Below are 27,968 nucleotides of genomic sequence, written 5' to 3'. Positions count from 1 at the left end.
ATTTCCTATGTCAGTTAGGTGTAAGCCAGCCGGAAGAGGGTTGTTTTACAGGCCCTGCGGAACTGAGTAAGGTCCCGCAGGGCCCTCACCTCTTCCGGCACCTGGTTCCACCATGAAGGGGCCATAACAGAGAAGGCCCTGTCCCTAGTAGATTTTAGGCGGGCTTCTTTTGGCCCAGGGATAACGAGAAGATTTGGGGTTCCTGATCTCAGTACTCTCTGGGGAACATGTGGGGAGAGACGGTCCTTCAGGTAGGCAGGTCCTAGGCCTGTTTTCTGTAGGGGAATTGATCTGACTTCAGCATTCCATCTCCTCCCTTTCTGCAGCCTCTACCTAGGAAAAGTACAATCTTTCCTCACAGTGTGGACCAAAGCAGGTTGCATCATTCTCCCTTCTCCTTTTTGATATGCACAATAAACGTGTTGAAGTAGGTTAAAGTCTGTGACTGGTCTGAAATCACTGTGTGGAGCAAAGCAGGAGGGAAGTGATATTACCAGGGTATGATGACACAGAGTCCATCCTGCAGAGCAGCCATTTTCTCCAGGGGGAATTGATCTCTGCTATCTGGAAGTAATGGAAGCTGTAAAAGGTAAGAATGACTCCTTTAAGCGGTGGAAAACCAGTCCAAGTGAGATTAATAAAAGGGAACACAGGCTGTGGCAAATCAAATGCAAGACTGTGATCAGGCAGGCAAAAAGGGACTATGAGGAACATATTGCAAAAAACATAAAGACCAACAACAAAAATTTCTTCAAATATATTAGAAGCAGGAAACCAGCCAGGGAGGCAGTGGGGCCCTTGGATGACTAAGGGGTAAAAGGATTACTGAAGGAGGATAGGGAAATGGCTGAGAAGCTGAATGCATTTTTTGCCTCCGTCTTCACTGTGGAAGATGAGAAGTGTTTGCCTGCTCCAGAAGCACTAATTTTGGAAGGGGTGTTGAAAGACCTGAGTCAGATTGAGGTGACAAGAGAGGAGGTCCTACAACTGATAGACGAATTAAAAACTAAGAAGTCACCAGGTCCGGATGGCATACATCCAAGAGCTCTGAAAGAACTCAAAGTTGAACTTGTGGATCTTCTGACCAAAATCTGTAATCTTTCATTGAAATCTGCTCCATATCTTTATCTAACCCCCTCTTGAAGCTGTCTATGCTTGTAGCTGCCACCACCTCCTGTGGCAGTGAATTCCACATGTTAATCACCCTTTGGGTGAAGAAGTACTTCCTTTTATCCGTTTTAACCTGCTCAGCAATTTAATTGAATGCCCACGAGTTCTTGTATTGTGAGAAAGGGAGAAAAATACTTCTTTCTTTACTTTCTCCATCCCATGCATTATCTTGTAAGCCTCTATCATGTCACCCCGCAGTCGACGTTTCTCCAAGCTGAAGAGCCCCAAGAGTTTTAACCTTTTTTCATAAGGAAAGTGTTCCAACCCTTAAATCATTCTAGTTGCTCTTTTCTGGACTTTTCCAATACTCTAATATCCTTTTTGAGGTGCAGTGACCAGATTTGCACACAGTATTCCAAATGAGACTGCACCATCGATTTATATAGGGGCATTATGATACTGGCTGATTTGTTTTCAGTTCCCTTCCTAATAATTCCCAGCATGGCATTGGCCTTTTTTATTGCAATCGCACACTGTCTTGACATTTTCAGTGAGTTATCTACCACGACCCCAAGATCTCTCTCTTGGTCAGTCTCTGCCAGTTCACACCCCATCAGCTTGTATTTGTAGCTGGAATTCTTGGCCCCAATGTGCATTTCTTTGCACTTGGCCACATTGAACCGCATCTGCCACGTTGACGCCCACTCACCCAGCCTCAACAGATCTCTTTGGAGTGCCTCACAATCCTCTCTGGTTCTCACCACCCTGAACAATTTAGTGTCATCTGCAAACTTGGCCACTTCACTGCTCACTCCCAACTCCAAATCATTTATAAACAAGTTAAAGAGCGTGGGACCCAGTACTGAGCTCTGTGGCACCCCACTGCTTACCGTCCTCCACTGCGAAGACTGCCCATTTATACTCACTGTTTGCTTCCTATTAAGGGAAGAAAGGGAGGAACCAAAGCAGCTTACATCATTCTCTCCTGTCCTTTGATCTGCACAACCATGCTATGAAGTAGGTTAGGCTGAAAGTGTCAAGCATGCGGGTTCAATGACGAGTCGAAGTTGATACAAAGGCTACATTTATTGACAGACCGATACTTTGGCTCAAGCCATTGCTTAAGAAGAATGAAACCAATACATGGATACACAACTTTTAAGATACACTTCAAAGGGATTCCTACAGGGAGGGGAAGCAGGGGAGCGTTCACACATAGAATATCAAAAGTACATACATTCCCAGGGCGTTATCAAGCATTCGGCCTTGCATTGCCCAGATGGCTCATTCTCCTGTAGAAGGATTCAAGGGAAGGTGCTGATTGCTTTGTTCCGTCTAATTAACAGTCATAAAGCAAAGAGGAGCCAGGAAAGAATAATAAACTAACAACATTTGGTTCTCTGGGATCTTACCCAGGCCTGCTTTTGTCAGGCCATAAACCCATATTGAGCAGAATTAGCCATGCTTGACAGAAAGTCTGTGAGTGGTCCAAAATCACCCAGTCAGCTTCCACAGCAAGAACCTGGGTGTGGCAGATCCCACTCTGAAGCCCTAACTCCTTTGCCACTCTGGTTGTGATAGGGGGGCTGCTGCTGAACAGTAGCAAGCAGTGAGGCCTAGAGTAGCCAGCCTCCAGGTGGAGTCCTGGGACCACAAGTGAACTCCGGAACAGATCTCTCTCTCCCTGGATAAAATAACTGCTTTGGAGAGTGGACTCTATGGCATTATATTCAGCTGAGGCCTTTCCCCTCCCCAAACCCTGCCATTCTCAAACTTCACCACAAAATCCAGGAATTTCCTACCAACCTTGAAGTGGCAGCCCTAGATGACAGGGCCCATTGAGTTTTCCCTCAGAGGTCTTTAGTGATATCTTTCAGACCAACACTCTCTCTGATAATGTTGATAGTCTTAAACATAGGAGTTCATTCTCTCTCTCTGGCTTTCCCTCCCCCCCCCCATTTGTATTTGTTTTATTGGTATGGGATGCCATCCCTCCCTTCCAATCTCTGGCCGTTTCCTTCGCAAAGGAGAGGGAGGAGCCTTCAGCCAATCTAGGGAAGGCTTTCCCTGGCTTTTTCCCTCCTCCTCCCTCCCTCAGCCAGTTGAGAGAAGGGTTTCTTTCTCTCCTCTGTGAATCAGTGGCTCAATCCTTGGCTGTTTTTGGGCTGGAGGACAAAGCAGGAGTCAAGTTGCACCTTTAAGACCAACAAATTTTTATTCAGAATGTAAGTTTTTGTGTACTAAAAGCACACTTCGTCAGACAGTAGGATGGAATGGCAAGCTGAATTAGTATGCAAAACCATGGAAGTGTTTTTTTTAGCAGATTAAAAGAATCACAAGTTGAGGTCTGGTGATTGCTAGTTTGTGTTGACTGGACTGAAAAAAACAACAAAGCCAATATACGTTGGAATAACAGATTGATGTCTATGTCATTAGGTATCCTGTGTGTGAAGTGCAATAAATAAGAGTCTGTTGTAATGTTAGCTCTGGGTTAAAATGAGGGCATTAGTTTCTCAGAGGTTTAATTTAAACATGTAACACACATACAAACATCATTCTAGTTTGCCATTAGAAAAAAATAATACATTAAAATATAGTGGAAGATGGTTTAGTATATGTAATGAGATAAACAGCCAGTATCCCTTATTTGACTATTGCAATGCAAAAAACATTCTGATGCACTATTCTAAAAGAGATACTATGGATATATAACTATACTTGGTGAAAATGGGTTTAGTATATGTAATGAGATAAAAAAGCCATTATCCGTGTTCAGTCCTGGGGAGGTGTTTGCTCCAAGTTTCATAATGTGGCAGGAATTATTTTGGGTTGGCCCTCTTTATGAAATTAACCGTACTTTTTATACAATTAACCATAATCTTTATGAAAGTAGCCATAAAGTGACAACAAGAGTTCTAAGCTATTCAGCACTGTCATGCATTAATATTGCTAATATCAGGTACTTAGACTGAAAGCATGAGTAGAGAATCTAAGTTAGTGTATGAAAGTTCATAAGCTGAAGATAAACCACGAAGAAGATAAACAGGTTGCTTACTTGTAACTGATGATCTTTGAGTGGTAATCTGTGCATTCCCACTACCCGCCGGTGTCGGTTCTTGTGAGCTTACAGCGGTCAGAAGGAACTGGTGGAATCCTTGTGCCTGGCCCAGTGGGCATGCGCAGTGGGGAGTCACGCATGCTCGGTGTGGTGGGCGTGAAAATCCTTTTTTCTTAGGCTTTGAAGTACCGATCGGGATCGGCGCAGGCACACTATATCCCATCAGTGTGAATGCACAGATGACCACTTGAAGATCATCAGTTACAGGTAAGCAACCTGTTCCTTTGTGATTTCTGATGTGTCCATTTATTCTTCGTCGTAGGGGTGGTCCTGTTTGCCCTATGTGGAGAACTGAAACACATTGGCGTATATATGTTGGAAGATGAACAAGTGAATGAACCTCACTTGGTGTAGTTAATGCTGTAAGGTCCAGTGATTGTGTCATCTGGATGTATGTGGCAGCAAAGCTGGCACTTGGGTTTATTGCAAGCTCTGGTACCGGTGTCCATGCTCATGTGAGATATTGTATTGTTGTATGTGAGGAGTTGTTTGAAATTAGGGGGTTGTCTGTGTGCAAGAAAAGGTTTACCCTCCAGTACTTTTTAAAGAGAGCTGTCACTGTCCAATAGAGGTTGTAAGTCATTGATGATACATTGAACTGTTTTCAATTGAGAGTTGTGTGTGGCCCTAGTGGTGTTCTGTTATTGTCTTTTTTGGGTCTGTCTTGTAACAGGTTTTCTCTAGGCTTTGTTAATTTGGCTTTGTTAATCTGTTTCCTGACTTCATCAGGTGGGTACCTTAGCTCCAAAAAGGTTTGTTGTAGATCCCTTAGGTGGGAATCTCTGTCAGTAGGATTGGAGCAAATGCGACTGTAGCGTAGAGCCTGGCTGTAAATAGTGGATCATTTGGTATGTTCAGGATGGTAGCTGGAGGCGTGCAGGTATGTTTGGTGGTCGGTAGGTTTCCTGTATAAGGTAGTGTCTATGTGTCTATTATGTATTTTTACAGTGGTGTCCAGAAAATTTATTTGTTACTTAGACTGGTTCATTGTCAGGTTGATGGTAGGGTGAAAGTCATTGAATGCCTGGTGGAATGCATGTGTCCATACAATAAAAATGTCATCAGTGTAACACAGGTATAACAGAGGTAGGCAAAAATCTTGTTCATTGTTGGGTTGGGGGGATTTATGGCTGACTTGCAGCAACGCTTCCTAGACTTCTACCCACTCCTACCTCTCTGATTGAAACCCTGGGTAGGCTGGGTGTGGCCCATGGGCTGGGAGTTTGACAGCCCTGATTTAATGTTTAAATGGCTACCTGCTGGGCTGATCAGCTTCCCTTTGGAAGAAGCCATTTAACTCTTCAGTTTTGCTCCATCTTCAGAGCAGGGGAAGCAAATCAGAGGCTTCTTGGCTTCCTCCCAGGGAAGCCGATTGGGCCAGCAACTCGGCAACCTAATCAGTTTCCCCTAGAGAAAGCTGTATAACTTGTCCATTTTGCAGAGGGGTTTAAAAGAAGCCATATCAGTGCTCCTTTTGCTCTGGAATGGGGGGAGGGGGAAAGGGAGCCCTGAAATGACTGCCAGGCATTTAAACTGAGCAGCTGATGGGCAGCTCCACTTCTCAGCTATTAGGTTTAAATGGTCGGGGGCTCAGTATAACTGAAAGCACCTTAAAAAGTAGAATAAAATAGGGGTTGGGTGGGGGGGCTTTGCTATAAATTTAAAGGTAAAGGTAGTCCCCTGTACAAGCGCCGAGTTGTTACCAACCCATGGGATGATGTCACATCATGATGTTTTCCTGGCAGACTTTATAACAGGGTGGTTTGCCATTGCCTTCCCCAGTCATCTACACTTTACCGCCTGCAAGCTCAGTACTCATTTTATTGACCTTGGAAGGATGGAAGGCTAAATCAACCTTGAGCCGGCTACCTGAACCCAGCTTCCGCTGGGATCAAACTCAGGTCGTGAGCAGAGTGTGGACTGCAGTACCGCAGCTCGCTGCACAGGGCTCTTATATAAACCACCACTCCTTTAATCGTTCTGGTCTTTTTTTCCTGTATGTTTTCGTTATGGTTTAAAACAATTTTGTTAAATTCTAGAGAGTAACAAATTTGTTGGGGCATAAGCTTTTGTGATTCAAAGCCTACTTTGTCATATACATTATGAAAAGTTTATGCCATGTTAATTTAATAAGTTTTTAAAGTGCCGTAGGATACCTTGTATTTTGGCTGCTGCAGACCAATATGGCTACCCTTTGGAATTTATCATTGTGGCTCAAGTGGAGTTCACATCTTTTGTACAGGCTTGACTGAGCTCAGAAAGTCTGCCGCAGCTTAAGAAGCGTAAACCCTTATCTTTGATGCTATCTACATGCAGAAATGTTGCAGCTATGCCTGTTCAGCTGGCGTAGCATGTGATACAGGTAGTTTTGCTGAAAATGTTGTTTTTGGAGGCTCTTTATTTCCGCGTTCTACTTAGTGAACCAGTTTTTTCTTCTGTGAACTGAAAAATACATTTTCCAATGACCTTGAAAGCTAATATTTATCATAACTGGAGCAGTCCATTTGTTGTAACTGCTGCCTTGTCACTTGCAGTAGTTAATATTTTCCATTCGTGGGACATAACGTCCACAACCTTCATGGTATCACCATGCAAGTATCACCTAACATGTACCCATCTCTAGAGAACTGGGTTTGATTCCCCTCGCCATGAAACCAGCTAGGTGACCTTGGGTCAGTTGCAATTCTCTCAAAGCTCTCTTAGAGTGCCTGGTGTGTGGAGAGGAAGAGAAGGCAGTTGTAATTCTCCTCCTTTGCAAAGTGCAGTTTGTTTAAGTCCACTGTAGTGGAATTGGATCCCTGAAGAGATCCCTCCTTGGAGATCTTCATGAGGCTCTGCAAGGCCTGCCTGTTTGTCAGGGCTTTTGAGGGGGTTTGAAGGGTAGGCTTGAATGGCAGGATAAGGTATTTTTTCAGGTATTTTTTTACAACTCAACAGTATTGGGGGGGGGGTTTTCAGGAAAACTTGGGGGAGGGGGAATCCTGGATATTTTTGGTACCCTGGAAGATTGGGGAAATATCTGACAGGCTGGAAAGACTGCTGCCTGCCTGTCAGCTGTCCCCCTTCCCCCTTCTTCTGTAGTCCATTTAAACCAGGGTGGTTTAAAGAGGTTGCAGAAAAGATCAGAAACAGCTGAGTGGTGGGAGCTCCTGCTCAGCTTTGCTTTGCAGCTCCTCTCTCCCTCTCCCCTTTATTCCTATATCAGAATAGATAGGAAAGATAAATAGTTGGAATCTAAATGAGTTTGATCCGATTGCCAACCTTTTTATATCGAGTTTAGCATTATGACTTCTTGCAAGTCATTCTGTTCTTCTAAGCATGATTAAAAATGAAGGCCCTCTACAAACAACCCTGAGGCTCCTTTGAACTTCTTCACTCATTAGAAGGTAAGCTGCAATTTCTAGTTAGTGCTGTTGAAAAACACTATGCTTCATTATTCTGCCATGATTCTTAAATAGCCAGTTAGTGGGTTGGGTCCTGTGAGGAGTGATAATTCCCTCCATACACTGCAGGCATTTGACCACCACCCCCCAGCTGTTTCTGGGGTCCCCCTGACCCCCAGGAGCAGCATCTAAATAGTATTTTAGACTGTAGTAGATGCGATGAGATGATACCTTTTGTCTGGAAATTTTCCATGAGATCTAAGACAGTTTTTTTATAGTGTAGATATTCTGGTAATTGTCTTATTTTTAGATCCTTGGACAAAAGAGTGACTAATTCTTTTCACCACCAGGTACTGCTGTCATGGCTTTTTAATCTTTGTGTCTTCTGTGCATCACACCCATGGGATGGAGTGCACTGACCCTGATTGGTACCTAACAAACCAAAGGATTTTTGCATCCAAACCCCAGTGGGCATGTGCAGAAACTCCACCATGCATGCCCAATGAGGTGGGCACAGACATCCCACCAGTTCTCTTACTGCCATGCTGACCAGTCAGTCTCCTTTGCTCTAGTTAGCACTTTCGTTTTCTCCTTCTCTGGATAGCCATCTCTTCTATTTCCTGTTTGTTGTTCTTCGATTTCCTCCTCTTCTGAAAAACAAAACAAGACTTTCCTTCTGACTTTCCTCAACCCTTCAAGTCTCTCCCCCCCACCCTTTTTGCCTTTGCCATCTTGGACTGCTTATAGAAAGACGTTGGGGGTGTATCAAACATTGCTCAAAGCATGGGAGTAAAATTCCACCTCTGGATGGCCACTCCCTTTTTCTGCTCTGTCTTGGAGAAACTCATTGGTAGACTCGTGCCCGCACTGCACTAAGGAAAAACCGAGCTGTTCACCTGTCCTCAGCCCTTCTCATTTCTGCCCTTTCACCAACTCATATGGCATTGACATCCTCAACCCAGTGCAACTCACTGGCCCACCCATCAACATTGACGCTTAAGCCCACTGAGAGTGAGAAAAGTGCCCATGGCCACTCCATCTCAGACCACCCTCTTAAAAAAAAGCCCCAGATAACGGAGAAGCCCCCCAAAATGCAGAACGACCGATTGATGAGGATCAAGGATCCAACACAGCCCCGAGACATGTACTCGACACCAGACCGGCAGGGCAAGGGTCTCCGCTGCACATACAGCGACTATTCATAACCCCAACTAATTGGGACCCCAGAAGGTCCACTAGCCTAATGGACGAAGCACCCGCTTGGAGAGAGGCGATCCTAGCGCTGCCCCCCCCCCCATGCACATGGATGGGGGACAACAGCGACCAAGGCACCTTGGAGGAGATGGTCGGGATGGCCCCGATCCGATTCCAGACGAGGAGGTGGAAGAACAAAACCCCGACCCGAGGGACTTCCTCCAAACAGTGAGGTTAGAGATGGCCAAAGGTAAGGGGGAGTCCGTGAGTCTTGGCCAGGGGCAAATGCAGAAGGGCGGAAAGCAGGTCAGCCTGGGGGAACAACTAAACCAACCACCCCCAGACGCTGCTTTCTTCTTTTTTTTAAAATGTCCTCTTCTCTTTATTTTACAGATTTCATATACAAAAAAGAAATACATACACACAACCAAACCAACCACCACCCACCCATCCACACTAAGGAGTTAGAGGGTTTTACCAAAACACAATTCCGAATTTTTCATAGAAATTCCCATACTTCTTATCCAAACATATACATCATCCCAAGTCTTTCTACACTCCTGTAAATTCCCACCTCTTAATCTAATAGTTAATGTGTCCATTTCAGCTGCATCTAACAGTTTTTGTAGAAATTCGTCCCTATCCGGTATCTTAGAGACTTTCCAATATTTCACATATAATATTCTCGCAACTGTTAATGTATGCAACAAAAGTTTCTTTTTGGGTCTGGAGATATTTCCTTTACTCATATTCAACAAATATAATTCCGGAGTATGATGACATCTTATTCCTGATATTTTTTTAATCCAGATATTGACCTGGGTCCAGTATTTCTTAGCTTACTCACACTGCCACCAGATGTGATAAAGGGACCCTTTTACTCTCCTACATTTCCAACATTTATTCGAGTACATAGGATATATTTTGCTCAATCTTTCAGGTGTTAAATACCACCTATATATCATTTTATATAAATAAACACTGATGGTTTGGTAAGTTTTAAATTTTGATTCCAAATTTTTTCCCATTCCTCTAAATTGATACTATATCAAAAATCCTTCAACCATTTTATCCAGCTTTCTTTAACCACTTAATTTTGCATTTTAATTTGTAACAACCAATTGCAAATTTTTGAAATAAGATTCTGATTATCATGAATTATCATATCAAATTCATTTGTTTTTTTTTTTACTAAATCCTACTTCCTTATCTGATTGATATTTGGATTTTACTTGATTCTTCAACCACCAATCCAATTTCACACTGACATCCAAATATAAGTTGTTCTGTTTGTCCAGTAACGCACCATAATTATAATTATTTTCCCAGCAATATAAAGTGGGCTGACTGGAAGCTTCTACTGGTGAAAGCCAAAATGGTACATATGTGTAGATCATGTTTTTAACTTCGTCCCACACTTTATATAGCGACTTTCTTATTTCATGTCTGTGGAAGATATTTTTCCTTGTCGGGGGCTCGTACCAAATATAGGAATGCCAACCTCTTGCCAGTCCTATACCTTTCAGTACCAATAATCTTTTATTTTCTAACATGAACCAATCTTTTAACCATGCTAAACAGCATGCTTTATGATAAATTCTCCAATCAGGTAAAGCTAGACCGCCTCTTGATGTGCTATCTTGCAAAACCTTTAATTTAATTCTCGGTTTCTTGTTTGGCCAGATAAATATTGTAACCATTTTATTTAGTTGCTGAAAAAAGGTTTGCGACAAGATAATTGGTACCATCTGGAATAAAAATAGTATCCTAGGCAGTACATTCATTTTCGATGCAGCGACCCCAACCACATGGGGGCGAATGAACCCAACATAAAGTGGGGTCTTTACCTTGTTTGGGAAGGACTATGATGGAGGCCTTATTCCAGGTGGGAGGCAAAGTTGCAGTTTGAAGCACTTCATTGCAAGCTTCTGTTAAGGGTGTGACAAGAAATGTGCAAATTTCTTATAAAATTCCAAAGAGTAACTGTCCCCTGCGCTTTATTGTTTTTGAGGCATTTGATAGTATCCATGATTTCCAGTGGGTCATAAGTTCTGTTGAGGAACAGTCTATGGTCTTCGGACAGCTTCTTGATTTGAGGATGTTGCATAAGAAATTTGGAGATTGAGCTAGATGAAAGTTTCTGAGAAGACTATAGAGACTTGTAAAAGTCATTAAGTATCTTGGTAATGGCTGAAGAGTTGGTGTGTAGATGGCCATTTGCATCGTGGGAGGCATTGATAAATCTAGAGGGTTTGTCTTTGACTCTCCATGATAGAAACTTAAGAGAGCGGGGGGAGTTAATCCAGTGCCTTTGTTTTATGTAAATTTCTTTGGATTTGGGTACTCTCAAGTGATTCCAGTATCTTCCTTTCCATAGTGAGTTTTTTATAGTTTTTGCCACCTCTATCTTTATGTAGTTGTTCCAGTGCTTTAATACGTGATAATACTTCCAGTTTAAATGCTTCCTTATGCTTCTTTAGGGAATAGGACAAGAATATTAAATTACTCCCTAGGATGGCTTTAAGAGGTTCCCATAACGTAGGATTAATATCAGTTGTGGTGTTTTCCTGTAGATATTCTGTACTTCAGTTTGTTGTGCACAATCATCATTGTACATCAAGGGCTTATTCAAAGACCAGTGTTTGGGCATTGAAGAGTTAGAATCAGTTGATAAAGAATAAAGCGGGCAGCTGTGTTGGTCTGAAGCAGTAGAGCAAAATAGGAGTCAAGGTGTACCTTTAAGAGCAACAAAGTTTTATTCAGAATGTAAGCTTTCATGTGTGCATGCACGCTTCTTCAGACGAGGAATCAAATACAGTGAGCAGAGCTAAATATAGCTGGTAGGCAGTGGTTTAGAATGCAAAGTGGTACAAATTTAAAACCCAGTGACAGAATAATAAAATTAACAAATGGAGCAAACCTTTGATCTGGGTAGCATGAGCGTGAGAAACTAATAAAACAGTATCATGTCAAAATGTGAGAATGTCTGCTAATCTATTGTTATAACCCTGGGCCAAAATGAGGGCATTTCTTTCTCGGAAGTTTTTCCCATCCAACTAATTTACCTTTCAACGTGTAACGTACATATAGTTTGCCATTAGAAGAAAAATACGTTAAAATATAATGGAAGATGGGCTTAGTATATGTAATGAGATAGACAACCAATATCCCTTATTTGAATATGTCAATTCAGCTAAAAGAGAAATACATTGGATAGAGATGTTCTTGTCCACCTAATTTACTTTTTAACATGTAAACATCATTCTAGTTTGTCATTAGAAAAAAATGTATAATATAATAAAATAAAATATAGTGAAGACGGGTTAAGTATATGTAATGAGATAAACAGCCAGTATCCCTTATTTGAGTATGTCAATACGGTTAAAAGAGAAATACATTGGATAGTGATGTTCTTGCCATTAGAAAAAAGGAAAAAAGAATACAATAAAATGTAGTGAAAATGCGTTAAGTATATGTAATGAGATAAATAGCTAATATCCCTATTTTGAATATGTCAATACAAAAAATTATTCTGGTACACTATTCTAAAAGAGAAATGCATTGGAATACTGTGGATGTATAGCTGTACTCAGTGAGAGTATAGCATATGTAATGAGATAAAAAACCAATATCCCTGTTCAGTCCTGGGGAGCTGTTTGTTCCAAGTTTCATAATAATTTGTAATTCAGCAATTTCTCTCTTCATTCTGTTCTTGAAGTTCCTTTGCAGTAAAACAGCTACTTTGAGGTCACCCATTGAATGCTCTTGAAGGTTAAAGTGTTCTCCCACAGGTTTCTCAGTTCTGTAATTCCTGATGTCAGATTTGTGTCCATTTATTTGTATTTGTTGGTATGTTATTGATCTGAAATGCCAGACCAGTTAGAAATGTAAAAGATATTGGGCAGTGAGAATTACTATTTGCAAAACAAGACAACTGGTTTAGACTAGAAAGTCCCATATTTGTTTACAGTATGCAAATATGACAGTCATTTGGCCTGCTATGATTATGACAAATGAGTGTAGGCTGAGCTGCATGCTGTTTATGTGGCCCCATTGTTGACTGTGCATATTAAAATGTGTATGGATTTCCTATTTATATTGAGTACACAAACTCCTGACTCACGTTTAACATTTTATTTGCTGTACAGGGTGCCTGGTGGAGAATGCAATGGGATCAATAGCATGTCTGCAGAGAGTGGTCCTGGGACGAGACTGAGAAATTTATCAGTAATGGGGGATGGACTAGAAGCTACACAAATGTCTACAACACAGGCACAGGCCCAACCCCAACAGGGCAATACTGTACCCATTAACCCACCTCCACCAGAGACCTCAAATCCTAATAGACCCAAGCGTATGACCAACCAGCTACAGTATTTGCTCAAAGTGGTGCTCAAGACACTATGGAAACACCAGTTTTCATGGCCTTTCCAGCAGCCTGTGGACGCTGTCAAACTAAACCTCCCTGTAAGTATAGATTGCAAAGCAAAAATAAGAGTAGCAGTGGTGAGGGAGCAAGGAGTAGAATGAGATGAAAGGGAAGATTTGAGAAGAAAGTCAAAGATAGAAAAGCATGTGTGAGGAAGTCTTTCTGGTGAGGAAGTCAACAATGGAAGGGAAGCAGTAATCGGCAGCAAAGAGAACCAAGTTTAAAGAGGAGAAAGTCGAAACAGTCTTCAGAAGTGTTCAACATATTCAGAAAGAGAACAGAAAGAACAGGGAAAGCATGGTAGGGTTTCAAGGATTGGAGGAGCATGGGAGGAAAGGTAACAGACATGTCCACAGTAGGGAGATCTTGAATGTGGACAGAATCCAATAGAACTCAGAGATGGTAAGGTCAAGAAAGTGAGTGAAGAGTAAAGGAAGAATAGCAGATAATATTCTTTCTAGAAGTAATGGAAGGGTGGGTTGTTAGACCAAGGAGTAGAATGAAGATACAATTTGCCTAAATAGAGGCTAAGTGGTCATCTGATAGCAATGCTGATTCTGTGAACTTAGGCAGAATTTAGTGGAGAGGTTGTGAGTTTCCCGCGTTTTGCACACTTCCAGCTGTGTGATTCTAGGACTCTCCTGAAGGCTAGTCCTGAACCTTCAGTGAGCCTTGTTGTTTAATGTAGATTGCATACCTGCTGGCTAGTGATTGTATCAATCTTCTTTGTGGTCTCTGTGCATCACACCCTTGAGATTTATGGCACCTGAAGTACCTACATAGCTCTAATAGGCGGATTTGTGTGCCCTTGCCTTCTGGCATGCCCAGGAGCGCCACCATGCAGGGTCGGCTCACCCACTAGGCAAACTAAGTGGTTGCCTAGGGCGCTGGGAGGATGGGGGCGCCAAATTGGGCTCCCCACACCCCTCCCAGAACCCCAGGCAAGCACCTAGTTTGCCTGCCTCCCCCGCCCGCCAGCTGCTACCGCTGCCGGCCACCACCGCTGCTGCCTCCCACCCCTCCATTCTCTTCCCTTCACCTCCTCCCCCTGCCGCACCTCCTCCTCTCCTTTTGGACCCTTCCCCACCCCTTGTCAATTTCATTGTCGGAACCAGCTCTAGCACTGCGTTCTGGCTATCTAAAGACCCCCCCCCCGGCCAATCACTCAGTCGCGGGTAAAAGCTGGGAGGCGCTTACAGTCTGTCAGGATCAGCATCCTGAAAGCACGACCCCGCTGCCACTGACTCCTCCCCTCCCACTTCCTGGATCCACATCCAGGAAGTGGGAAGAGGAGGAGGCACGGCGGGGAGGAGAGAGGCACAGAGCCGTGGGGGGGAGGTGCGGGGGTGCTTGGGGGGAGGCGTGGGGGCACTTATGGGGACATCAGGCAGCAAGTCTGCCTAGAGCACCATGGGGTGTTGGGCTGCCTCTGCCACCATGCATGCTCAGAGGGCGGTGTGCCAAGATCCTGCCAGTTCTCCTCTGACTCTGCTGCACATTCAGGACTCACCTCTTCAGCTCTCTGGTCAGTGAACCTCCCTTTCTTCGATTTTCTTTAAAATTTCTCCATCTTGTAGCTGCATTCCTGCTTTCTTCATCCTGTTTTTTCACTTTATATCAGGAGATGAACTGTGAGTCTTGCAGAAGGGGAAAACAGTCTCTATAAACCCCTTTTTTCCCTCTCTCCCCCAACCCCTCAGACCTCCTGGCACATGTGGGATTTCTTCAAGCAGTGCTCCCGGTGTGGCAACAAATTGTTTAGGCGAAACACTCTGCACTGACACTTGCATCCATTGTCTTAAGTTTAATAAAAAGGCCTGGGAAAACTGAGCAGGCCACCTTCAAACTGCGCTGTTCACATCAATGTTAGCACCTCCAAAAATGGACACTAGCTCCTCAGTGGAGGGTGCCACCTCCTTGCAATCGGTCTCTCTTACTTCTCCATCAAAACCATTATTCACCACACAGGCATTTGACACTGTGTTCTGGTACTGAAATCGGGATCAGCATCAGAATAGTCCTCAACTAAGAAACACTTGAAAAGAGAAAGAGCACAAGTCAACCAAAGACCACATTTCATGCTCTTCCATGTGCAAGCCAACACCAAGCCCCTCTTTGACTTCGCTGACTCTTGCACATCAAATATTGTCTGCTTCCCTGCCAGACCTGACACCTCCAAAGTCTGTGTCCCAACAAATCTTGACGTCACCACATTGGGTGGATTCCCTGAAGCTGTCACAACTGATTCAAATCTCTCAGTCATCTCATATTCCCGACTCCGACACCAAGCTCATTGACTTGACCCAGCATTCCTCCAGATTGGCTTCAGCCAGCAGAATGAGTTCGCCTCAATACAGACAACTGGACATGGATTTCCAATGACCCCAAATCCACCCAAGATATCAAGACAATCTCTGTTGCAATGGGTTAAACGTTGATCACTATTACTGCTGGCATCCTCCAGCATGGTCTGCATCATGAGACCATAGACAACTTGGATATTTTTAAGTCTACTGGCTACCGTACTTCTGGCTCCCACCTAGGGACAATTCAGACTGGGATTGCTGCTCCTCTCACTTGTCACAAGGAGTCCAGCAATGTGATGCTCCATTGAAACCAAAGTGCCCAATTTCATTGGCACTGATTTCACCTCCGCTGAATTGTACATCGATGCCAACGTCCATTCCAAAACCGAGATCAGACTCAGACTCAGACTCTTCAGAGGTGGGGGGCACCCATAGTTCGCTTGAAGGGGATTCTGACAACAACAAATCAGACCACTACTCTCCCCTGCCATCACCGCTGGCATCAGTAATGGAGGATACCCTATTTTCCCTTCAGAGGATCTCAAAGATGTCTCCGGTGCTATCACTCTCCAAGCATCATGCTCCAAGCAAAGTTCCATGGGACAAGCCAGCATCAGTAGCTGTGTCTTAAGAGATTGGACCATATATACAAGGTACAAAAGAAAGGTGCAGAATTCCTTTTCTCACACCCAAAACCGAACTCCTTAGTCTTGACATCTTCCTCCAGTGGAAAACACTCCACCTCTACACCCCCCATCAAAGAAAAATTGATTCCTTTGGTAGGAAATTTTATTCTACAGCATCTATAGGGATCAAAAACATGAATTACCTTACTTGTCTTGGTTGCTACCAGTTCGTCCTCTGGGACCAGATCACCCCACTGCTCCAGTTTCTTCCAGAGGAGAACCGCCATACGCTGCTTAAAATGCAAAAAGAGGGAATGCTAGTGGCCAAGCAACAGGTTAACTTGGCCAAACACAACATTGACACCTTTGCAAAATCAGTCTTATCAGCTGTGGCCCTTCGCAGACATTCCGGGCTGCATTCTGCCCGCTTCAATCAAGACAGCAAAACAGCCATAGAAGGCTTAACTTTCAATGGTATTGGTTTATTTCATGCCACTACAGACACCTGTCTCCATTAAATGAACAAAAACATCAAGGCCTCTAGAACACTGATTGTCTCTTCCTTCTCCAAGCAATTTAAATCCAAATCCTATGAAAGATCCTGATTTAGATAATCCCAAAGTCGATCCTTGCCTGAACACTCCTGGCGGGGTCTCTCCAAGGTCAGAATAATAGACCATACTCCAGCAAGCCTAAATTCTCAGGAAATCAATGCCAATCCTGCCAGAAAGTGACAGGGACTCCCAAACAGCCCACTCCTTCCTCCTCACTTCCACCCTTGGCCACCCAACTCTCTTCCTGTTTCCTTGCTTGGGAAAGCATAACATCAGACAAATGGGTGTTTTCTATCATTGGCTAAGAGTGCGCGAACGAATTTGAGGAGATGCCTCACATTCCCAGAGTCAGTCACCACTCCATCCTGTAAGGTTTTCTGAGATGAGTCCCCATCACCTCAAGAGGCAGCAGGTTATATTCTTGCTATTTCACTATCCCGAAGAAGGATGGGAGATTCAGTCCCATCACAGACTTCCATGCCCTAAATAAACAACTCTGTCCCATATACTTCCTCTCCTGAATCCAGGAATCTGGATGGCTACACACTGGACATGCAGGATGCGTATTTACATTTTAATATCCTGCACAACCACAGGCAGTACCCTTGCTTCACAGTGGGAGATGACTGCTACCAATATACAGTACTCCCTTTGGGGATCTCCACGACTCCAAGGGTTTTCACCAAAACTATAATAGTGGTTGCAGCTCACCTCTGTCTGCAGGGCACATTAGAGCGCCCTTATCCATGACTGGTTATTGGTAGCCAATTCCCAATGTTAATGTCTGTGGCACATACACCAGACACAGAACACTGAAACATCTAGGACTCTGCGTCAATCTGAGAAAAATCCAATTTAGTCTCAAATCAATGGGTCCAGTTCATAGGGGCCAACATAGACTCATTGGATTGCAGGGTGTACCTCCCCACTCAGAGGGCCCAAGCCATAATCTCTGATCACTCTCATAAAATCTCAAAGCACACTCCATCCAAAGGCTCCTCGGCCTCATGACAGCCACCACTGCAGTCATCACTGTTGTGAAACTATGAATGCTCCTGTTACAGCTATGGTTCTTGAAAGTCTTCCGTCCATCTGACATCTGCACACCCATCACTTTCAGCATACCTGTGGACATTCTTTGTTCCCTTGTGTGGTGGGAGGACCAACACAACCTTCTAGCAGGGGCTCCATTCTAAGCCCCCAATCCCTCAGAGACCTATGTCCATAGGTGCTCTTTGGGATTCCACTCATGCCAACCACCATACCAGCTACCTCAAACTCTGAGTCATAAACTTTGCTCTGCAATCTTTCTGACCCATCTTTCAAGGAAAGATGATATCTTTCTTTATGGGCAACACAACTGCACTCAGCTACATCAACTGCCAAGGGGGAACAGTCTCCAGGAAACTGCAACTTTGCCATAGACTTCTGGTTGTGGTGTCGGGATCAGGAGGTGTTTTTAGTAACCACACATCTCCCAGATGACCAGAACACCCTGGCACACCTCCTAAGCAGAAGTGGAGCAGTCCTCCATGAATGGGAACTGAATCCAGTCAACCCGACTCCCATGTTTGTTGTATAGGGGACATCTTCATTACCCAGGAGAACTCGAAATACTGCTCCAGAGGGGGCGTGGACCCCCTCTCGATGGGGGATAGCCTTCTCCTGAACTGGTCTTATCGGTTCCTCTTCATGTTTTCTCCCATCCTCCTGCTCCCCCGAGTAATCATCAAGCTGCAAAGAGAAAAGCCTTCTGATTACGTCATGGTGGCCTTGGAAGCCATGGTTCTAGATGGTGCTTCATCTCTCTGACTACTTAATGTTCTTTTCTTCCACCAGAACCCAATCTTCTTATATCTCAAGAGGGCAAAGTGGTTCATCATAATGTCCTGCACCTAAAACTGACGGTGTGGATGATAGATTAGCCCCCTTTGTTGACAGGGTTCAGAATGTTCTGAACAACAGCAGGAAACTGTCCACAAGAAAATTTTATGGCTACAAATAGAGTAAACTTGTGGCATTCACCTCCCCTTCCTAGGTTGACCTAGACAAGGTGGAACTACTGAGTGTCTTCTCCTATCTACTACATTTGGTGGACTAGGGCCTTAACCACTCTTCTATCCGAGTTTACTTAGCAGCCATTTCAGCCCACCACTCAAAGGTCGATGGATCCTTTGTGTTTTCTCATCCATACAAAACATTTCTTGAAGGGACTCCTATATCTCTATACCCCAACTAGGGAGCAAACTCCTGCATGGGATTTACCACTAATTCTACAAGGCTTGATGAGGAAATCCTTTGAACCCTTGGCAACTTGTCCCTTGCATCTTCTCTCCTGGAAAACTGATTTCCTCATTGCAATCATATTGGCCGGATGGGTCAGCTAGCTTTCAGCACTCTGTTCTGATCCACCTTACCTGTGTTCAGGGGGTAGCTCTATCCCCTGACATAAAATTACTCCTGAAGGTGGTCTTTGTTGGAGTTCCATGTGCACATGGAAATCATGCTACTCGCTTTCCACTCTGCTCCTCAAACTCCTGAGGAGTACTGTCTTCACACACTTGACATTAAGAGGACTCTACTCTTCCATCTTGATAGGACTAAAGAGTTTCGTTCCTCCTCTCACCTTTTTGTCACATACTCTGGGCTCTTAAAAGGGGAACAAGGCCTCTTCGCAAAGTCTTTCAAGATGGATTGTTGAGACCATCAAACGTTGCTATTTACAAGCCAAGAAACCTTGCCAGAGCACATTAGAGCACACTTTTCCAGGACTTTGCCAGCTTCCACAGCTTTTCTCAGAAGTGTTCCCCTTGGAAAATATAACAGAAGCCCAAGTAAAGAGAACTAATTCTTTCGGGAATTTCAAGACAATTTTTCTTCTGCTCAGTCTCTCATATCTAAATTCATTCCTAAGGGAGCCTCAGAATATTATTCTTGTATATGGATCAACTCACACATCTCAAACTATCTGCACTTGGCTCAGTTATATCTTCCTAAACTGATAGCTCCTGATATCTGTTGACTGTTAAGAGCTTCTGGTAAGCACATTAAACTGACTCTGAAGGAGCTTAGTAGCAGGAGGACTTAAAAGAGATGTCTATACACAACCCTGGGAATCTGGCTATTGTGATTGTGATTCATGTATTTACTAGTAGTTTATTGTTATTAGAAGTTAGAAGATATATAACTTTATATAATATATTACACATTTTGTATTTCTTTTTGGTGTTTCTGTTCCCACCCCCAGGTAGGCTTCAGCTTATTATTCTCCCAAGGGTGTGATGCACAGAAACCACAAAGAAGGTAAACAGATTGCTTACCTGTAATTGATGGTCTTCAAGAGGTCATCTGTACATTCACATCCCCTGTCCATCCTTCCCCTCTTCTGTCAGCCCAGTTGCGCCTCTCTATTGGGTTAGTCAGAGGTCAGGAGGAATTGGCGGGATTTTGGCACCCTGCCCCCCAAGCGTCCACAGTGGAGTCCCTGTCAGGCACAAAAATCCCTCTATTGGATCTATGTAGGTACCAATTGGAGTTGGTGCAGGCAATGTATATCCCAAGGGTGTAAATGCACAGGTGATCACACAAAGATCATCAGTTACATGTAAGCAACCTGTTTTTCTGAGCTCTGACTAGCACAGAGAACACTATTAGTATTAAATATATGCTTAGTAGTAGTATAGTGGGATTAGCATGTTGACATTTTATTTGCTTTCCTTCCTGCTCTGTTTGAATGACAGCAGTGTGCCAGGTTGAGTATGTGTGAGAAAACGGCACTGGATATGATGTGGGGGGCTTGCTGTGGGAGAGTAGAATCTATATAAACACCCTCCATTTAATAATAATAAGTGCCCTTCAATCTGCTGAAAATGAGGTTTTGTCTTAAATTTTTCATGTTTGAAAAACGTTTATGTTAGCAGGATTGAGTTTTCAGTTGTCATATTTGATTATTTTCTCACAGGATTATTATAAAATTATTAAAACTCCTATGGATATGGGAACAATAAAGAGACGATTGGAGAATAACTACTACTGGAATGCTCAAGAATGTATCCAGGACTTCAATACAATGTTTACAAATTGTTACATCTACAATAAGGTGTGTTGACTTAATGGATCTGAGCCTGTTAAGGATACCTGCCTCCGTATAATATATACATTTGCTGAGATACCACATTATTTTCACGTTTTAATGTAAAATTACGCATAGAATTAAAGATATTTTTTATGTAATATGCAAGGATTTTTTTGCTTTTCAGCATTACTATGTTAGAAAAGTTTACTGGCTATTCGTATAATGTGTTTGAATTTGGATTGGAGAAACTGATGCAGAACATGTGACTACATTGGACATAAAGTAATCAGTAACATAATCACAACTTACATATATAATACATTCATTAAAATGATAGGCAGATATCATTGTTGCTCTCAGTTAAGCACACTTAGTGGCCTATGACATTCCGTATACACAGCACTAATAAATTATACATTTTCTCCTGATGTCTTTGTCTCCTGAAGTGGATATAATTTTTTGTATTTATTGTATATTTAGCCAGGGGATGACATAGTTTTAATGGCAGAAGCTCTTGAAAAGCTTTTCCTCCAGAAAATCTCTGAAATGCCCCAGGAAGAAACTGAAATCGTTATAGTCCAAGCAAAAGGAAGAGGACGTGGTAGAAAGGAACCAGGTACAAATGCATCATATACTGTTTATCTGTGCCATTTTGATTACTTTTTACCCCAGTACTTTGTGAAAGTAAACAACACTGTAGAGTAGGACTTGGTCAGCTGCCATAAGCTGATGAGCGTCTGCTTTTCTGCAGCAGGAACTTTGCAGTCATGAGGTTTTCTCTTAATTTCTTTAGCAATTAAAAACTCTTCTGAACTTTGATACCTGAATATGTGATCCTTCAAGCATTTGAGACTTTTGAGTAAACAGCATTGCTCCGCAATGAGAAGTCTGTAGGGGGATAAAAAGCCATAGAGAAAACATATTTTTAAAAATAAGCAATACATGGTATCACTAGTAAATCACTGTAAAATGTTAACATTATATTTCCAGTTGATGTTGTTAAAACATGTAATAACAATACAACCATTCTAATTTAAATTATTGAAATCAGGTGAACAGCTCTTTATATTGTAATATCTGGACTCCGTATTGTTAAAAGATTACTTCCTGTAGCAGGAGAAGTAAGCTAATTTCTGTAGGAAAATGTAGAAATTTCTGAAGATTTGGCTCCACTAGCATCTTAGAGACCAACAAGATTTAGAGGGTAGAAGCTTTTGAGAATCAGAGCTCCCTTTGTCAGACAATCAGTCACCACCACAAACATCTGTTTGTGACAGCTGTGACTGCAGATTCTGTAGCTGAAAGCTTACTGGTTTTGAAAATTTTCAAACACTTTCTGATTTGTAATGACTTTGGAATGCAAGAACCTGGGTAGATCTGACTTTGTTTCCTCCCCACAAACTGGAATTGAAACCCAGCATTTAATTCTGGTTTAGACGCTGGATGTATGAGGTGGAAACAAGCAACCATTTGCTTAGACCACCTGTATTTGGGAATCAGGGCAAACTGAAGCTTTTTCATGTAAAACACTTTTATTTTAGCAACATACGATATTCAGATTCAATAAAACATTAATAAACTCATTAGCTATCTCATACATTGCTATTTTCCACCCTTTCTTCCCCCCTATATCTTGACTCCTGACGGTGTCATTTGATTAAAATACTTATAAAAAGAAGGTAACCTTATCTCTTAAGAATCTTATAACATGAAAATAGAAAAGAAAAATATACAATTGTTATTCTTCAAGAAAATACATATTTCTAATATTACTAATACATAACCCTAACTTCATTATTATAATACACCTTCATTCTTCATTTTAATATTTTTAACATTTAATTATTATCAAAAATTGCCCAATGTCCTTTTATTTTCCATTCTTTTTCTACATATCTTCTGTATTTTCCCCAGTCAATTTTAAATCCATCCAACTCATAGTCTTTTAGGATTCTTGTAAGTTTATGTCAAGTCGACGGATTCAAGAATGAGCCAGAGTTGATACTAAGACTACATTTATTGATAACCGGTACTCTGGCGCAAGCCTCTAGTTTGCTAAGAATGAAACCAATACATTGATACATGGGTTTTAAGATACATTTCAAAAACATTCCTACCGGGGGGGCGGGTCCAGGAGGGAACATTCACACATAACTACCAGATACTTTTTCAGGCGATAGCTAGCTGTTTGTTCTTGTATTATCATGCAAGGCTTCCTCCCACCTCAGGCCCTGAGAAGGCGCCGACTATTTCCTTCACACCAGTTGCAAATCAAAATAAGAAAAAGGGGGGAAGGGAAGTAGCTAAAGGTAAAGCATTAGCAGCAGTGGATCCATTATGATTTTAACCAAGCCTGATACTTAGGCCAAGTTCCCCCCAGTCTTTAGTCAAAATCAGTAGATCTTGACAGTTTATCCATTTCACTCCATGAATTAACTTTAACAACCCAGTCCCATTTTTCTGGTATTTTATCTTGCTTCCATAACTGCGCGTACAATGTCCTTGCAGCTGAAAGTAAGTACCAAATTAAAGTTCTATCTTCCTTTGGAAACTTTTCCTTTCTAATCCCAATAAAAAAAGTCTCTGGAAGTCTCTTAAAGTCATATCCTAATATTTTTATAATCTCTTGTTGAATCATCTGCCAAAATTATTTTGCCTTTTCACAAGTCCACCACATATGGTAGAAAGAACCCTCATGCTTTTTACATTTCCAACACCTATCTGACATCTTGTTATTCATTTTTGCGATTTTTTTTGGAGTCATATACCATCTGTATAACAAACATTTTAAAGCAGTTTTCTTTAATATTGTAACAAGTCGAAATCTTCATAGAGTTCTTCCATAAGTATTCCCAAGATTCCATCTGTATTTCTTTATTTACATTAATTGCCCACTTTATCATTTGAGATTTTACTACATCTTCAGTAGACCATTTCAATAATAATTTATATACTTTTGAAATCAATTTATCGTTATCTCCCAGCAGAACTTTTTCTAACTCAGTTTGATGTTTTCTTATTCCTTCATTTTTAACATAATTTTCCACTAAGCTCTTAATTTGTTGCATTTGAAACCAGTCAAACTTATTATTTAGCTCTTCGGACGTTTTTAATGCTATCTTACCACCTTGTATTTTTAACAATTGGCTATATGGTAGCCACTTTTCTTCACCCATCTCCGCAGATATTTTTATTACTTCTGTTGGCACAATTCATAACGGCTTCCTCTCATCTCCATATTTTTTGTATTTCATCTACATATTTAACAGATTTCTTCTTATATAGTGATGGAAATATAGAGAAAAAGCCATCCATTTTATTCTTTCCATAGTACATATATGCATGCCAACCAAATAAATTTCCATGACCTTCCAATACTAAAAGTTTTCTATTTAATAACGTCACCCATTCTTTTATCCACACCAAACATAACGCTTCGTGGTATAGCTTTAAATCTGGTAGTTGGAATCCTCTTTCTTTTGCATCTGTTAAAATTTTCATTTTGATTCTTGGTTTCTTCCCAGCCCATACAAACTCTGAAATCTTCCTTTGCCACTTTCTAAATTGTTTATTGTCCTTCACTATCGGAATTGTTTGAAATAAATACATAATTCTTGGTAGTACATTCATTTTAATTGCAGCTATTCTACCCAACAATGACAAATTGAGCTTGTTCCATTTTAGTATATCTTCATCTATTTTGCGCCATATTTTTTCATAATTATTTTTGTAGAGATCAATATTTTTTATTGTAATGTGACTTCACACTCTGTTAGTCTTTGCAGTTCATTTTGTTTATTCACTTGCATATTTTTACATAAAAATTTTTGTTTTTCTTTATTAAAGTAAAATCCCGCCAGTTCTCCATATTCTTGTATCTTGCATAAATAACAATGGTGTTACTTGTATAGGATTTTCATTTATAAACATTATATCATCTGCAAATGCTCTGTATTTATAAGTAAAACCCTTCATCTTCAGTCCTTCTATTTGTTTGTCTTCCTGAATTTGCATCTGCAAAATTTCCAGAGTCATTATAAACAATAATGGAGATAGGGGGCAACCTTGTCTTGTACCTTTACTATTTACCATAGTTTCTGTTAAATCCGCATTTATTTGCGCACTGTTCAGTGTACACTGATTTCACCATTTTTATAAAACTTTCCCCTAATCTCAATTTTTCCATTACCACAAACATAAATTCCCAGTTCAAGTTGTCAAAGGCTTTTTCTGCATCCGCAAAGAACAATGCAACTTCTTTTTCTGGATGTCTCTCATAATATTCTACAATATTTATAACAGTTCTGATATTGTCTCTAATTTGTCTCCTGGGAAGAAATCCTGCTTGTTCTTTAATAAAGTTCCTCAGGTATTTCTTAAGTCATTTTGCTAGTATTCTTGAATATATTTTGTAATTATTATTTAATAATGAAATTGGTCTATAGTTTTTAACATTCGTGACATCTCTGTCTTCTTTTGGAATCAGTGAAATTACTGCTTCCTTCCATGTATTTGGTATTATTCCCTCCATTCTTGCAGTATTCATCAGTTTTTGATGTTTCAGTATCAGCACTTCCTTGAAGACTTTATATTTCGCGGTATATCCATCTGGGCCGAGAACTTTTCCCAACTTTATTGAATTAATTGCTGCTTCAATTTCTATTTTTTCTATTGGTTCATTCAAGACTTTTTCTATATTCTCTGTTAGGGGAGTTATTTTTAGCCTTTGCAGATATTTTTCCATCTTTTCTTTGTTTACTTTAAATCCTTTAAACAATTTGGCATAATATTTAAAGAATTCTCTTTTTATGCCTTCTTGATCCTCAATCTCTTTCCCAGCTACTATTATTTTAGTAATGATTTTACTTTCTTTTTTTTCATTTGGCAAGCCAAATATTTTCCAGGTTTATTTGCTTCTTCAAAAGATTTCTGTTGCATCCTTTTCAAGTTCCATTCCAATTCTTTATTTAACAAATGTCTCAATTGTGTTTGTAATATTGTAATCTCTCTCATAATTTTCTTTTTCCCAGGTCTCTTTTTCAGCTCCCCTTCCTTTTTTTTAATATCATTTTGAATGTCTAACATTTGTTTTTCTTTAGCTCTTCTGTCTTTATTATTAAATATAATCAAAACACCTCTCATCACTGCTTTATATGCGTCCCATACCATTTGAAATGTAATGTCTTCATTTTCATTTATTTGGAAGAAATCTTTAGTTTCTTTTTCTAGAGACGTCACTATATCTTTATTCTATAGTAATTCCTCATTTAACCTCCATCTCCTTGTCTTTTTGGTCAACTTGGTTGTCCACATTAATGGGTTATGATCTGCTCTTACATTAGGAAGAATCTCTATTTTTTTGTAATAAGTCCCAGATTTTTTGTACCCCACAACAACAATTCTTGAAAAAGTACCATGTCTTGCTGAGTAAAAAGTATAATCTCGCACTTCAGGATTGAACTTTCTCCATATGTCTTCCAGGCTTTCTTGTTTAACTAGCTCAAAGAATGACTTTGGTAGTTTTCCTTCTTTATTATTCTTATTTTTCCCAGACCTGTCCAGTACGTTCTTTATTGTTCCATTAAAATCTCCTATTATCAAGATTTGTTCATATGTCACTTGATCTAATTGTTGTGTGATTTCTTTAAAAAAAGAGTCATTTGCCCCATTTGGAGCATGCAGTCCCAGTAACAATTTTTTTTAGCATTCAATATTACTTCCACTGCTAAGTATCTCCCATCATTATCCTTAAAAATTACTTTTGGATCTAAATCTTGTTTAATATAAAAAAGCACACCTCTCTTTTTCTGGTTAGCCAATGAATGGAATTCTAGTCCCAATTGTTTGTTCCATAAAAATTTGTAATCTTTTTGTTTGATGTGTACTTCTTGCAAGCATATTATATTACAATTTTGCTTTTTAATCCAATGAAACGTCTTTCTTTTTTGTGGTAAATTCAGTCCATTTGCATTCCAAGATAATAATTTGTAATCCATCATGGTTCTTTATATTATGCTGTATCTCCAAATTCTTTGTTCTTCCAGGAATCTACTAAGTTCTCGTGTATTTGTAATTGTAATCCTCCTCTCTTGAAGTTCAAAGCTTCTCGTAGTATCCATCTGTATCTTATTTCATTTTCCCTCAGTTTCTCTGTTAATTTTTTGTACGTTCTTCTATCAGTTATAACTTGTCTTGGCAGTTCTCTCATAATTCTCGCTCTGCTGTCACCAACTATTAATGTCTTTTCAAAATTTTTGCTGATGATCCTTCCCACCATATCCCGTGTTGTGAATCTAATTACCACATCTCTTGGTGGTTTGTTCTTTGTGGCATAGAATGAGTTAACTCTATATGCATAGTCATATATATTTCTAGAAACCTCTGGATCTTCTTCCAAAAATTCAGCAATAATATTTATTACACATTCCCTTAAGTCATTTTGTTCATATTCAGGTACTCCTCTCAGACGTATCTGGTTTTCCATCAGTTTGCAATCATGCATAACTACTTTTTCTTGTACCTTTTTCAAGGTGGAATCTTGTTCTTTCATTTTCCCTTCCACTTCTTGCATTTTTTTTTTATTTTGCCACAGTCTCATTTCTAAGGTCCTCAATTTCTTTCTTCAAAGCTGTTGTACATGTTTCAATAGCTTTCTTTATTTCCTTCTTGGAGGCAGTTATTAGTTCTTTCATCCCTTTCATCATCCTTGCTTCCATTGCTTCCAGCTGCTCCTGCATCTTTTCCAGTGAGGCAGCCCTAGTATGTGCTGGTTTTGAGTCTGACATGAAGGTATAACAAAAAAGTTGATCTCACCAAATTAAGTTCTAAGTATCAGGTTTTGAAGAGCAAGCCAGTTTGGTGTAGTGATTAAGTGTGCGGACTCTTATCTGGGAGAACCGGGTTTGATTCCCCACTCCTCCACTTACACCTGCTGGAATGGCCTTGGGTCAGCCATAGCTCTGGCAGAGGTTGTCCTTGAAAGGGCAGCTGCTGAGAGAGCCCTCTCAACAACTCTGTGACGATGGTATTTCTCTTGCAAAACCGCAAGTATTCAAAACATTAGTTGTTTTTTTCCATTTCTAGCACTGTCCTTTAACATTTAAAGTTCTCAACTTCACCCCTCCTCTTCTTCTTTATATAACATAATATACTCCGCTTGCCACCTTATATTTT

General features: G+C 41.0%; 1 protein-coding gene across 1 annotated transcript in view; it reads left to right on the top strand.

The window, feature by feature from the left end:
• BRD4 (bromodomain containing 4) overlaps positions 1-27,968 on the top strand; it is a 217,795-nt gene that overhangs the window by 55,037 nt on the left and 134,790 nt on the right. The window contains exons 5-7 of the mRNA XM_060240745.1: positions 12,954-13,272; positions 20,682-20,819; positions 21,276-21,411. Coding sequence (XP_060096728.1) covers positions 12,954-13,272; positions 20,682-20,819; positions 21,276-21,411 — 593 coding nt within the window. The remainder of the gene's footprint in view (positions 1-12,953; positions 13,273-20,681; positions 20,820-21,275; positions 21,412-27,968) is intronic.

This window comes from Heteronotia binoei, chromosome 5, assembly GCF_032191835.1.
Source record: "Heteronotia binoei isolate CCM8104 ecotype False Entrance Well chromosome 5, APGP_CSIRO_Hbin_v1, whole genome shotgun sequence".
Taxonomy (NCBI): Eukaryota; Metazoa; Chordata; class Lepidosauria; order Squamata; family Gekkonidae; genus Heteronotia; species Heteronotia binoei.
The sequence above is the reverse complement of the archived record's forward strand: the minus strand, read 5'-3'. Positions and strand labels throughout refer to the sequence as shown.